The sequence below is a fragment of the Lepisosteus oculatus genome, chromosome 8, assembly GCF_040954835.1.
Source record: "Lepisosteus oculatus isolate fLepOcu1 chromosome 8, fLepOcu1.hap2, whole genome shotgun sequence".
NCBI lineage: Eukaryota > Metazoa > Chordata > Actinopteri > Semionotiformes > Lepisosteidae > Lepisosteus > Lepisosteus oculatus.
In genome coordinates, this window is record NC_090703.1 from 48,801,434 (window position 1) to 48,814,064 (window position 12,631).

Sequence of the window (12,631 nt, forward strand, 5' to 3'; positions counted from 1 at the left end):
GGTACAATATCTTGGATCTGTGGTACATAAACGAGTTTAACCAGTTTTTCAACCAGAACTCCCAACAGGATGTCCACATGATGGGCAGAGAGCAGTTTGCCACGAGCCCTGGATTACTGACTTTGATACTGTGAGACGACTGGCCGTTGGTTGTACATATTACCTGTTAATCAAAGTAATTTCGTCTTCCCCTCTCATAGATGAGCAATGTTTTCCACTGAGATGCACATGCTTTTTCAAAGGAAAACCAGATAACCCTCATGACGCATGTCCCCATCTTCCTAGCAGTGTGGTTAAAACACCACGTGGCCCACCTGGTTAGGTGATACCAAAACAGGTCACGCCAACAGATATAGACTTGTTGCACAGGATCTTTGCTTAAAAATGGTGTATGTGGCTGCAGACGAAGGCACCGAAACAATATGACCTGCTAATCCCTTCAGTGAAACGAACAGCATGAGACTTGAACCGTGTTGCCCTATTCTGGTGCTGCAGGACCCCTGCGCCTTTATTGATGGGTTTTATTGAGGCTGAGTTTTTTTTTTTCTTAATTAAGTTTACTGAACCTTTAGTTGGCACACTTTTAAAAACCACTGCCAGCTCAGGAACACTAACAGAAGGCTAGAATTCAGGACAGACCCTGTGCAGACAGTGGGTTTCTGAATCCAGCTCATTGTTTTGGGTTGGTAGCTGGCCACTGGGTCAGTACAGCACTACGAACGCCTAGAATCTGAGCATTTACCAGCGTTATTCTCACATCTTTACTTAGTAACCAATTTGGTTGTTCAGACGCTACGTGAAAGCAATCGTTCTAAGCCTAGCTGAAACAGAGACTGGTTTGTTAGATCCATCCTCCTATTTTCTAACTGCGAGGGAGCTGGAACCTATCCCAGCATGCAACAGGCAGGAAGCAGGGTACACCCTGGACAGGACACTGGCCCGTCACAGGACACACACACACCCTGGACAGGACACTGGCCCATCACAGGACACACACACACCCTGGACAGGACACTGGCCCATCACAGGACACACACACACCCTGGACAGGACACTGGCCCATCACAGGACACACACACACCCTGGACAGGACACTGGCCCGTCACAGGACACACACACACCCTGGACAGGACACTGGCCCGTCACAGGACACACACACACCCTGGACAGGACACTGGCCCGTCACAGGACACACACACACCCTGGACAGGACACTGGCCCGTCACTGCTATTGAGACCCGAGCAGAGGAAACAGTCCAAATGAAGCAACTGGCTCAGTTCATGGCTGAATTATTTTACCTAATTGAGTTAAACTGAGAGCTCAGCTAAAGCCATGACCAGAAAAAAACAGTGACCCCCAGTTATCAGCTCTTATATGTTCAGGTTTTTCCGAAAGCTGTTTTATTCCTAGGAGAGCAGTAGTAAAGATCCCAGATTAAATCCTTCAGCACTTGCGTTCTCTGATCTGCCCCTCGCTGTACTTCTGTAGCTACACTGACACCTACAGAGATAAATCGCAGTTCGTTTATCTTGATGTCCAAACCAGCGCTGAAGGCCTCTTCCTGGTGATAAGGCGATGTAGGGGGACCTGTTACTTTTAACCCAACACAGCGTAAAGAAACAGCATATTCTAGTCAGTAGCCCAATACTAGGCTCCCTACCAAATGTCTGTGACTTGCAAATGTGTCATAAAATATTAAGAACCGCTTGCCGGCATTTATATAGGAATATTCATCCCAAAGGATCCCAAGGCACTTGACACACGGTGCATCCCAGTACACAAGAGCAGTTCGGGCAGGAGAGTGAGATACTACTACGAACTGAATCAGGAAGAAACGCCCTTACCCCCATAAACAGCGCGCTGGAATCTATATATATTCTGTAGGGCAAAACCTTACATCCTTTGAAATCATTGCTTTTTAAAGAATACTGCAACAACTCTAATTGCCATCGTTGTTTTTGTATTTGCTATGATAATACAACCGTTTTAGACACCGCGGCGGTATTGATCATCACGAAGCCAAAGCCGAAGCCGCTTTCATGATATCAACGCCGAGATAGTTCGCGACAGCACGAGACCCTCAGTCACCTTCCCCCACCCCCCCCCCTTCTGGTTCGTCGGCGGGCGCGCGGGTGGACGCGAGCGTCCGGAGTCCGCCGCGTGCGTAAGGGGCGTGTCCGCGGCGAGCGCGCGTGTGTGTTTTTTTTTCCCAGAGCGCAACGTCATCCGAATGATGCGCAGTAGAAGCTGAGAATCCGCGAGCGAGCGCTACATCGCAATAGAGGGGGAAAAAAAAACAAAACAGGACGGACGCCTTTTTTTTTTTACCCACCCACCCCGCCCCCCCCTCTCCCCTCCCCACAAGCAGTGGAGCAACGTGACTGTGACACTGAGACGGTAGAAGGGTAAGATGTCTGTGTTGCGGCCTTTATCAGCCTCCCCGGCGGGGTAGTGTATCTGGGGCCGGCGGGGTAGGGCTGAAACGGGGGTGCCCTCCGTCCCGGGGTGCTGAACGCGAGGCGTGCCGCATGCTAACGCGCCCTCCCCGGCGGCGGACCTGCCCCCCGGACCGCCGGCGCCGCGGCGGCGGAATGAATGGAGATGCGCTAGATCCTGCTGTCGTGCTGCATATGCGCGCTCTTACGGCCTGTTCACTCTCCCGCCCCCCGCCGCCCCCCAGAAGAACTGAATTAACTGCAGCCGAGAGCGGAGGCCCTGCCCGGACTGAGGCCCTGCTGGGGGGGGGTGCGTGGAGACGGAGGGGGGGTGTTTTAAGTTGTCCTTCGCATTGAAGTAAGGGGTACGGGTCGAGGTTGGAGGGAGACGGAGCGGGCGGACGCGGCGGCGGGGGTCGCACCTGGACAGCTTCGAAACTCAAACTGGGAGAGGTCTTCACGAAACAAAACCAGCAACGACTTCGCACTCGGAACGTGTGGTTTTATTGACGCATGTGCCCGCCACCTCCCTCGTTACGGACCCGGCAGTTTTGAGCACGTTTTCCCAGCTGCACGGGGGGGGGGGGTGGGGGACAAGTTGAGGTTCGCGCGGAGTTGGTGAGGTTTGTGTCTCGTTACTTTGACAGCTCTGCTCGCGCGGCGCGCGGCGCGCGCGGGTTGCCCGTGGAGTGGGCAAGACGAATAAAATAAAATACTTAGTATCAGTGTTAAGATAAATAACACAGAAATAGTTTTGGGCGGTGGTGGGTTCGTGCTCATGCGTTGATCAGGTTTTGCAGTTATTATTTTTTCCTCAATCGGGTGCAGTTTATCGATTATCGCTCAGTTTTTTAAAATAAAAACATTGGTCGAGATGGGTTGCACCAATATGAATAAATTAACTGTAATATGCTCAGCTAAAATGTAACCATTACTGTATTTGTACAAGTGGAATAGTAAATATATTTCTCGAGTGAAACGTTTTAATATTTTGAGGTTTTGATTTTAGAATCGCCGGTGGTGCGCTCGGAGCTGGAGAGGCGCTTAACTGTTAAACGACCCGCTGTTTTAACCGGAGCCCAGAGGGCAGTGTCAGCCGCCGCAGTCCTGGGGGGGGAAGAGAGGCTCTTCGGCGAGCTGGGAGTGCGTGTGTTTGCCATTTAGCGTGTGTGCGCTGTGCCACGATACCTTCGTTTTCTGGGAGTAAAAATGTGCAGTTTTCCCTGTCACCCGGAGCTGGACTTCGGGACACCTGGAGTCTCGATGGCAGCGTGGGTCTGATGTGATTGGCGTTACTGGTTAAGACCAGGGGCGTGGAGCAGCCTTCTGCCCCAGGGGGGTCGTGTCCTTAAGAAATCCCACCTCATCGGGAGCCTCTGCTGTTTTAAAAACAGCGGAACCCCAGGGCTGGACTGTGTTGCAGGGTGATGTCATGAAGGGCCGAACTGTGAGACGCGCTGACTGTGTCTTGTTTGTCACGTTACCCGAGTTGGGATAAGTAGTCCCCCTTAGCTCCATGTCCCGCCCGGCGTTAAGAGGCAGAGGGGTCCCCGGTCCGGTGCCCCTGCGCTCACTCTGTGCCCGCGGCTGTCCTGCCCCCCCACAGGGCCGGGTCGGGAGCTGAGCGTGCTGTGGCCAGTGGACCATGTCCGGCTCGTCGGGGCAGAAGAAAGGGCCCGCGCGCCTGCGGAAATGTGCCTTCTGCAAGACCAACAAGGACAAGGAGTGCGGCCAGCTGCTGGTGGCCGACGGCCAGAAGGTGGCGGCGCATCACAAGTGCATGGTGAGGGACGGCCGTCCGGACCGCGCGCGCTTGAGGGGTTCGTCCTGGGGGGGGCGGGGGGGCAGTACAGGACCTGCAGGAGACTTCGGGAAGAGAACTCTTGAAAGCGCTGCTCACAGACCAGGCAGACACTTATAATAATAATAATAATAATTGCTTACACTTATATAGCGCTTTTCTGGACACTCCACTCAAAGCGCTTTACAGGTAATGGGGCTCCCCTCCACCACCACCAGTGTGCAGCCCCACCTGGATGATGCGATGGCAGCCATAGTGCGCCAGAACGCTCCCCACACACCAGCTCTCAGTGGGGCTCCTTATTATTATAAGTGTCTGCCTGGTCTGTGAGCAGTGCTCGGTGAGCTCGGTCAGGATTGCACCTCCTGTCCTCGCAGCCGATTTTGCCACAGGGAGACTTCAGATGATGTACACACGTCTGCTCTGAAACGGGTTCTACACCTCCACACACAAAAACCCCCTGATGGGGTCACGGGTTTTATCGGGGCTCTTTCTGGGCGAAGGCCACCCGTGTGCATTAAAAAAATATATTTTTTTTGGGCCGGCAGACGGGAGTGATCATGTTTTCTTGTGCGTTACGAAGGTGTCCAAGATGGGGGTCTCGGATGTGTTTAACAGGAAAAACGATATGCCGGTAACCTTGAGAGTCATCGCACGTCAGACTTGCAGGCACAGTCGTCCGATTCTCCTCTTTCAGGTGTCTTGAAAGTCCTGCCAGTAGAGATGTCTTTTCTACTCAAGGACTCTCGAGTCTTCGAGCTCTGAACCTGGGGTTATGTCTAGGCAGAATGGCGAAGTAGACCTCACTGACAGACCGCAGGATTGAGGCGGAGACTGGCCAGAGTCCGTCTCCTCGAGAGTGAGGGAGGTGTAAATCTTGTGTGCCACTGAAAGAAAATTGAATTCTGGCCACATTCAGGGTGTGTACTCTGCAAAGCTTAACTGTGTGCGAGTGGGGGGGGAAAAATGAGCTACTTTTCTGAATTTCGCCACACAGAGGACGGTTCGTGACTGAACTCTTGAGTCCTTGTAGCTGCGTGGTTATCGCATGCGTGTCCAGCGTCTCGCTCATCATCGTCATAACGGGAAAGCGCATCACGCCGGTGGTTTGGTGTATCTGTTTAAACCGGATGGAGCAGGAACCTTTCTCAGTGTGAAAAGGCCGCTTCCCGGCGTTTTCCTGGGAACGCAGCCCTCCTGCGCTCCTTTGCTGGGAGCGGCCGGCCCGGCCCGGCCCGGCCCGGTTCACTCCCCTCTCCCTGTCCCCCCTGTCCCGCCAGCTCTTCTCCTCGGCCCTGGTGTCGTCCCACTCGGACAGCGAGAACATCGGGGGCTTCTCCATCGAGGACGTGAAGAAGGAGATCAAGAGGGGGAACAAGCTGGTGAGTCTCTCGCCCCCCCCCCCCCCAAGGGTGCGGCGGCGGCGGCGGCGGCTTTCGGGGTGACCCACCCCCCCCCCCCGCCGCGGACTCCCGTGAGTCTGTGAGACGAGGACACAACCGTCTCATTCGTACATCCCCCCCGCAGAGAATCCCTTCAAAGTAGAGTCCCGTTCCTTCACGGGAAAACCCGATCCTCTGCAGACCCCCTCCCCCCGTTCCTCCCCCGCTGCGCCGAGTCCAGAGCGCGCTGGGATTCTGGGATTCTGGGATTGACGTGTCCGTCCCTTTCGCAGATGTGCTCTTCCTGCCACCGGCCCGGCGCCACCATCGGCTGCGACGTGAAGACGTGCCGCAGGACCTACCACTACTACTGCGCCCTGTGGGACAAGGCCCAGATCAAGGAGAACCCCTCCCAGGGCATCTACCTGTAAGGACGCAGCGGGCGGTGCGCTCCCGGCTGGGCCCGGCTGACCTCCTTCAGTCCTGGGCCCGGGACTACAGGAGAGTGCCGAGTATCCCACCTCAACGGGACCGGGAGTGTGTCGGATAATTGACGATGTGGGATAATGCGGGATAATGAGTAGACAAATCGTAGATGAATGGACATGCAGTATGCGTATGAAATCTGGTGGATTAATCCACTGTAATGCTAAAATAACGAGAGCACAGCACTATTGTTCGCGATTGTTTAAGAGAACGAGCGCTTGTTTCCCAGATGCGCTTCTCTTCCCTGCGCCGGGGTGTCGCCCGCGTCTCGGTAACATGACATCAGCAGCGGCCGCTTCGAAAATACAGGAGGCAAAATAATCATCACGAGCGCGAAGTCGGCAAACGCAGCTACGTCCACGTCAGTACGTGACCCAGCATCGGATTGGGCAAAATATGCACGCACGCGCGCGAGCAGTGTACAGTATATACACTGTATATACTTACATATATGTCGGATAAGCAAAGGTCGGATAATCGCGTCTCTACCGTAGTTAGAAATGATCAGCGAGAGCCCAAACGACTAAGGTCCTACAGCTCTTGTGGGCTGGAGTTAAGTTCTCCCGCCCTCTTGCCTCCTGTAGGCCATCCGGTTGCGCACGACGTCTTCTTCCGAACGTTTCGGCTCGTTTCTTTCTGGTTTCACGTCGTCTGCGCCCAGCAGAGGATGAGGAGCGTGCCGGCTGCTCACCTGTCTTTCTGATTCCTTCTCCTGGCAGGGTGTACTGCCGCAAGCACCGGGATGCTTCGCAAGACTCCAGCGAAGGTAGGAATGTCCATCGACGTCTTTCATTCAGTCCTTTCCTTGCCCCCCAATTTCTGTGTTTATTTTACTCGCAGCCTCGCAGTCTAGAGCACACTGCGTTGAGCGTAATCGCTTGAGGGGTCTCACGACTGTCTTTGTAAAAGCACAGTGTAGTTCTTGGGGTGACGTGATTAGTGGGGTGCCACAGGGACCTGTACAAGGGCCGCTGCTCTTCTGAATGTGTGTCAGGGGTCTGGGCTCTGGTACATTTACAAAGAGGATTAACCTGCACTCCAGGGGCACCAAATGAAATTCAAAAAGATTTAGATGCAATTCAAGACTGGGCAGAGGCGACACCTGGCAGGTGACCTTGAATGTAGAGAGGTGCAGGGTTTTTGCATGCAAGTATTGGAAAATACTTGGGAAAATGGGAAACGCTGATCTAAAAGAGGCAACTTATGATGTAAATGTGTCAACATAAACATCTTCCAAAGAATGTGGGGAAGCAATTAAAAAGGCAAACAAAGCATCTGGATACGTGGATAACAGTTTAGACGATTAAAGGGATGTTGTGTTAGAATTGAATGATACACTGTTAAGGCCTCTTTTTCAATACTGTTTAGAATTTTTTGCCACCACATTATTGAAACGATATTGCTCTCTGGAATCACTGCAGACTAGAGCAGCCATTTATATTCAGGGACTTCAAGAAACGTCCTGCACTGACAGTCTGGAGCAACTGAACTCTTTTAAGAAACAGATGTTTCTTTCTTTTAAGAAATGGATCCTGGGATCAATTAGCTACTAACTACCAAATGAGCCAGTTGGGCCAGATGGCCTCCTTTTGTGTGTAACGTTTCTCATGCTCTTGTCCTCTGACCTTTGCGTCCTCTCTTGTCTTGCAGATGAGCTAGAGGGTGTGGCCAACGACTCAGACTCCTCCCCTCCCCGGGGGAGGGGGCGGGGGCGGTTGGAGAAGGGGCGGGTCAAAGCCAGCTCACGGGGCCAATCGGAGGACACGCGCTCGACCTCCTCGCATGGCACGGACGACGTGGAGATCGCGTCGCATGTGAGACATCGGCGTTCCCTAACCGTGAACACCTAGCCGCGCAGAAATGGCTAACCTGGGTTATCCCCCCCACGCGTGAGTGAACGGCGCCCTTGTGTGGTTCTCTGTGTAATCTCTGGCTCTCTGTGTGAAGCGGGACCGGTCCCCTCTGCGAGGCAGCCCCAGCGACACCGGCCCGCGATGCGGCTTCTGCCACGCGGGGGAGGAGGAGAACGAGACCCGGGGCAAGCTGCACGCCTCCAACGCCAAGAAGGTCGCCGCCCATTACAAGTGCATGGTACGTCAGGAAGGAGCCGGGGGGGGCTGTTCGCCCTCTCGTGAGCCGGCGGGGTTGTGTGGAACTCTTCTCAGACCTGTGGGGCTGGAGCATTGCTTATTCTGTGTTCTAGACCTTGGGGGTGGGGGGGCATTGCTGCTCTGTTTTCTGGGGCTGCGTCCCCTGGAGCGCCGCGGTTCCGTGTTCCGGGAGCGCTGCGTCCCCTGGAGCGCCGCGGTTCCGTGTTCCGGCAGCGCTGCGTCCCCTGGAGCGCCGCGGTTCCGTGTTCCGGCAGCGCTGCGTCCCCTGGAGCGCCGCGGTTCCGTGTTCCGGCAGCGCTGCGTCCCCTGGAGCGCCGCGGTTCCGTGTTCCGGGAGCGCTGTGTCCCCTGGAGCGCCGCGGTTCCGTGTTCCGGCAGCGCTGTGTCCCCTGGAGCGTCGCGGTTCCGTGTTCCGGCAGCGCTGTGTCCCCTGGGGCGCCGCGGTTCCGTGTTCCGGCAGCGCTGTGTCCCCTGGAGCGCCGCGGTTCCGTGTTCCGGCAGCGCTGTGTCCCCTGGGGCGCCGCGGTTCCGTGTTCCGGCAGCGCTGTGTCCCCTGGGGCGCCGCGGTTCCGTGTTCTAGCACTGCAGGGAGTGTAAGATGAGTGACTTTTTAAAATGAAAACCACGACAAAAAGCCCTTCTGCTTTGCTGCCGTTGCCCTGAAGCTGGGGGGTGACGCGTGTCCTGGCCGGGCCGCCGGGGGGGGCGAGGCAGGGAAACAGCGGGTCTGAAGGCTCTCTTAACGTTCGCTTCCAGCTGTTCTCCTCCGGGACAGTGCAGCTCACCACCACCTCCCGGGCGGAGTTCGGCAACTTCGACATCAAGACCGTCATCCAGGAGATCAAGAGAGGGAAGAGGATGGTAAGGGCCGCTCGCTCGCTGGTCAGTCAGGCCCGAGCTCTGAGGAAATTCAGCGTGGAAATGAGATTCTTACCGTACGGCTAGCACTGCGCTGGGGCTGGCGGAGAGCGTGCATGTGTGTGTGGGCAGGATGAGGCTGAGAAACACTGAGGCAGACCAGTGGCTACCAGCCTCCTGGTCCTGGAGGGTTACTGGCTCTATATCGCAGAGTAATCAGTGCCACTCTTCTACCTGGGGCACAGCTGTGAATCTGTTCTGGGCTCTTGAAAGGTGGAAGGGGATTTGTCACAGGTGGCAACCCTGTGGCAGTTCCCGAGTCTCGGGACCTCTGCCCAGGGATGCATGTGTGTGTGTGTGATAACCTCCCTCCCGCCTGCTGCTGTTCGTCCGGCGGCTCAGTCAGTGGGGGCTGTGTAGTCTGAGGGGCAGGGTAAGGTTCTGGTACCTCTGTGCCCCAGTCTGTTACCCCGGGAGGGGGGGGTATTTCTGACGCTCGGAACTGACCGAAGATGCAAGTTAAGATCGAAGTCTGAACAAGCAGGCGGGACAGTGCTGTTCCATGTTCTAGGACTGCGTGGAGAGCTGAGCTGGAATGAAAACCAGCTGGGAACTGTTCCTCCAGTACCGGGGCTGGGAGACGCTGATCTCCCAGAGGCTCACTGCTCTCGGGCAGAGCAGAGCTTGCCTTCTCTCCCCGGAGCGGCTCAGTTCAGTGTGCCGGGGGGACTGTGCTTGTTCAAGAGAAACCGCGCTGAGTGCCCCCTTGCTCTTTGGCAGAAATGCACCCTGTGCGGCCAGCTGGGAGCCACCATTGGCTGCGAGATCAAGGCCTGCGTGAAGACTTACCACTACCACTGCGGCCTGAAGGACAAAGCCAAGTACATCGAAAACATGGCCAGGGGCATCTACAAGTGAGGGTCCGAGGTCGCGGGGGGGGAGGGGGGGCGCCGCCTTTTCCCTCTCGCTCCTTCAGGGGTTCAGACACGGTTTCTGCGTCGTGTTGGGGTGGGGCGGGGGAGGCGTGTCTGTCCCACAGGGGGCCAGGGAGGGTGACTGACCCTGCGGCTGTCGTGCCCCCCCCCCCCCCCCAGGCTGTACTGCAAGAACCACAGCGGTAACGAGGAGCGGGACGAGGAGGACGAGGAGCGCGAGAGCCGCAGTCGAGAGAAGGCCGGCATCGACCACGGCGGCACCCAAGCGCCCCCGCCACCACCGCCGCCGCAGCTCAACGGCAACTAGGTAGGGCGCTCTGCAGGCCCGGCCCGGCTCAGCCCCGCGGCCCCGTCTTGTGGTCCGGTCCAGCTGGGGCGCTTGTGCACTGGACCTCCAGAGCCAGGGGGTCTGGGGGTCACGGTGCAGCTCCAAAACACCCCACAGTGGAGCGGTCATCCACCGCAGGCCCAGCCGAGCCCTGTCCCCTCTCGGGCTGGTGTCGGTCGCCGCCTCACTGCTGCCACCTTGTGGAGTTGATAGTCAGGCACAGCTGGGCTTCCTCAGTCTGTCCTGCCGGGGGAGAGAGGTTTAGCTGCTCTGGAATCGGTCCAGGGAAGAGGGACCAGTTGCGTTCCCAGAATAATAATAGATTTCCTGGGCAAGTGAACTCGCTCTCTGCCTGTGAACAGCGCGAGGCCTGCTCCTGGTCTGTCCTGATGGTGTCCTTTTCCGTCCACAGATGGATGTGTTGCGAGACGGCGATCGAAGACAAAGAAATGTACATATTTTTGTATTAAGTTCCACTAGTAAAATACGGGGTGGCCCAGCAATTTCGATCTGTTGTTTGGTTTCCCGTGTGCCTCCTAACAGCTCTGCCCTCCTCCAGACCCACACGCACGCACACCATCTCTGGCCTTCTGAATTACCCATCAGCTCCTGCATCGTTTCCGGGAGGGTTCGGAGTTCACGCGGGGCGAGGCCGAGAGGTCCAGTCCGCAGAGGAAAACGAGGACATGAATTTTGCAACATGAACTGACAGGACTTATGGGCGATTCACCGTAATGGATGTGATATTTTTGTAGAAGACTGGATATAATCAAAAGTTGTTTTTTTTTTTACTTGCCTGTGCTGAACCCCCACACTTTCATTTTTTTAATATACCTTGAGGGGAGAGAAGAACCAGCAACAGTGCTCTTTCTTCACGGTCATCTTACGGAGGCTGCCTCTTCTCGTTTCACACCATAAAATCAAGTATATCTCCTGCTCTGCTCTCTTAAAGTGACATTTCTCTCTCTCTCTCTCTTTCGTGTTTTTTTTTGGCTTCCTTTTCAAATTTGTGTATTATATTTTATTACTTTATTATTGTAAAGATCCGTGACTTTCTTTGTATCCAGAGTCTGGATTAAAAGTCTTCTGGTAGCATGACCTCTGATTTGTGATACTGTTGGAGACTGGTGTCCCGTTCCTTTTAGACCTGTGCAAATTTATCAGAGTGGGTCCATTGAGCTTTGGGGATTTTTACATTGCTGGTGGAATCCGGGCTGTTAACCCTTGCTGGTGCCCATAAAGCAGGAGAGCAATTCTGAGGACTACTGGTGTTCAAAGAAAAGGATAGGAGAATCTTTGGGGAAAAAGTCCTTCCATGTTCACAAAGTACAGTACACCATCAGCAGGTTATGGAACTCCAGGGTGTGTTTTTAAATGGACAGACCCCCCTGTCCCCTGTTCAGACTTTCCTAGGCTTCGAAAGCCAGTTGAACCAGTTTGAAAATGAATACTGGGATGGGATGGGTCCAGACTGACTTGAGCGAGGGGCACACACGGTATCTGGTGTTTGAGAGAGTCTGTTTCCCGTGCAGTAGGCTGCAAGACCTTTCCCTGTGCCTGCCCCAGATGTCATGATGACAACAGCTGTTTCACAGGGTTTTAACTGCAAACTTGCACATCCTTTATCTGACAAAACAAAACCACCTGACAGGGAAGGAGCAAGAGAGTGGCTGCATGTATCTGCGGTCATGTGGAGTGCAGTCAAGCTGGTGACTCTTATGTTTGTCCAGCAGGTGGCAGGTTTGTATATTTTTGCAGTACCAATGGCACTCGTTTCAACCAGGAAGCTGCTTCCATTAAAAAAAAATCCTTTGCTTATAAACCGTGTTTCTGGATTCCTTTCTGACTCACATGGTCTCTCTCTGGTCTCAGCCTAAAGCTTGTATGTCATATTACTAACGAACAAGTGCAGAAGCTTGACATATGTCCAGTGCTCAGCAGGTTTCTCATTTGGTTGTAAGACTTTGATCTGTCCTGCATCCAATCAGTTAGGCACTTGCAATGTCTATTAGAGATTATATGAAACTTCAATGTATTTTTTAGTTTCAGATTTGATTTAAAATCAAAGTATTAAATATGAAACGGAAAGAATTGAGTGGATTAGAAGTACGAGTGTTGCCTTTTGATTTCTCACTGTCTCATCCACTGGAACGGCACTTCAAAAGCCTGGTTCTTATGATTTGTGTCTTTTTTTTCCCAATAGTTTTCTGTTCAGAATGTTTTGGCTGCAGAACCTCACCTTATCTTGTGAGGAGACGGCTCAGCAGTGTAAGAATTGAAAATGGAGTTCAGTCG

At 54.4% G+C, this 12,631-nt stretch overlaps 1 protein-coding gene across 3 annotated transcripts; it reads left to right on the forward strand.

Annotated features, from left to right (window-relative positions):
- Nucleotides 1-2,217: 2,217 nt before the first annotated feature.
- On the forward strand, nucleotides 2,218-11,434 carry phf6 (PHD finger protein 6). 3 transcript variants are annotated; one of them, XM_069193688.1, is made up of 11 exons: nucleotides 2,218-2,406; nucleotides 4,043-4,219; nucleotides 5,518-5,619; nucleotides 5,913-6,046; nucleotides 6,825-6,871; nucleotides 7,756-7,919; nucleotides 8,053-8,196; nucleotides 8,972-9,076; nucleotides 9,854-9,987; nucleotides 10,168-10,315; nucleotides 10,896-11,434. In XM_069193688.1, exons 2-10 carry the CDS (start codon nucleotides 4,082-4,084, stop codon nucleotides 10,313-10,315), a joined length of 1,116 nt encoding a protein of 371 aa, XP_069049789.1. In that variant the 5' UTR covers nucleotides 2,218-2,406; nucleotides 4,043-4,081; the 3' UTR covers nucleotides 10,896-11,434. The 3 variants fall into 3 exon arrangements, with proteins under 3 accessions (XP_069049789.1, XP_069049786.1, XP_069049787.1); XM_069193685.1 differs by having other exon boundaries at nucleotides 2,219-2,406; nucleotides 10,749-11,434; XM_069193686.1 differs by lacking the exon at nucleotides 2,218-2,406 and adding an exon at nucleotides 2,417-3,059 and having other exon boundaries at nucleotides 10,749-11,434.
- Nucleotides 11,435-12,631: the final 1,197 nt, after the last annotated feature.

Excerpts from the sequence above, each read along its gene's own strand:
- phf6 (XM_069193688.1), top strand. The coding sequence starts at position 4,082 with ATGTCCGGCTCGTCGGGGCAGAAGAAAGGGCCCGCGCGCCTGCGGAAA. Across the intron at positions 6,047-6,824 it reads CCCTCCCAGGGCATCTACCT|GGTGTACTGCCGCAAGCACC; the intron begins GTAAGGACGCAG and ends TTCTCCTGGCAG. Across the intron at positions 7,920-8,052 it reads ACGTGGAGATCGCGTCGCAT|CGGGACCGGTCCCCTCTGCG; the intron begins GTGAGACATCGG and ends CTCTGTGTGAAG.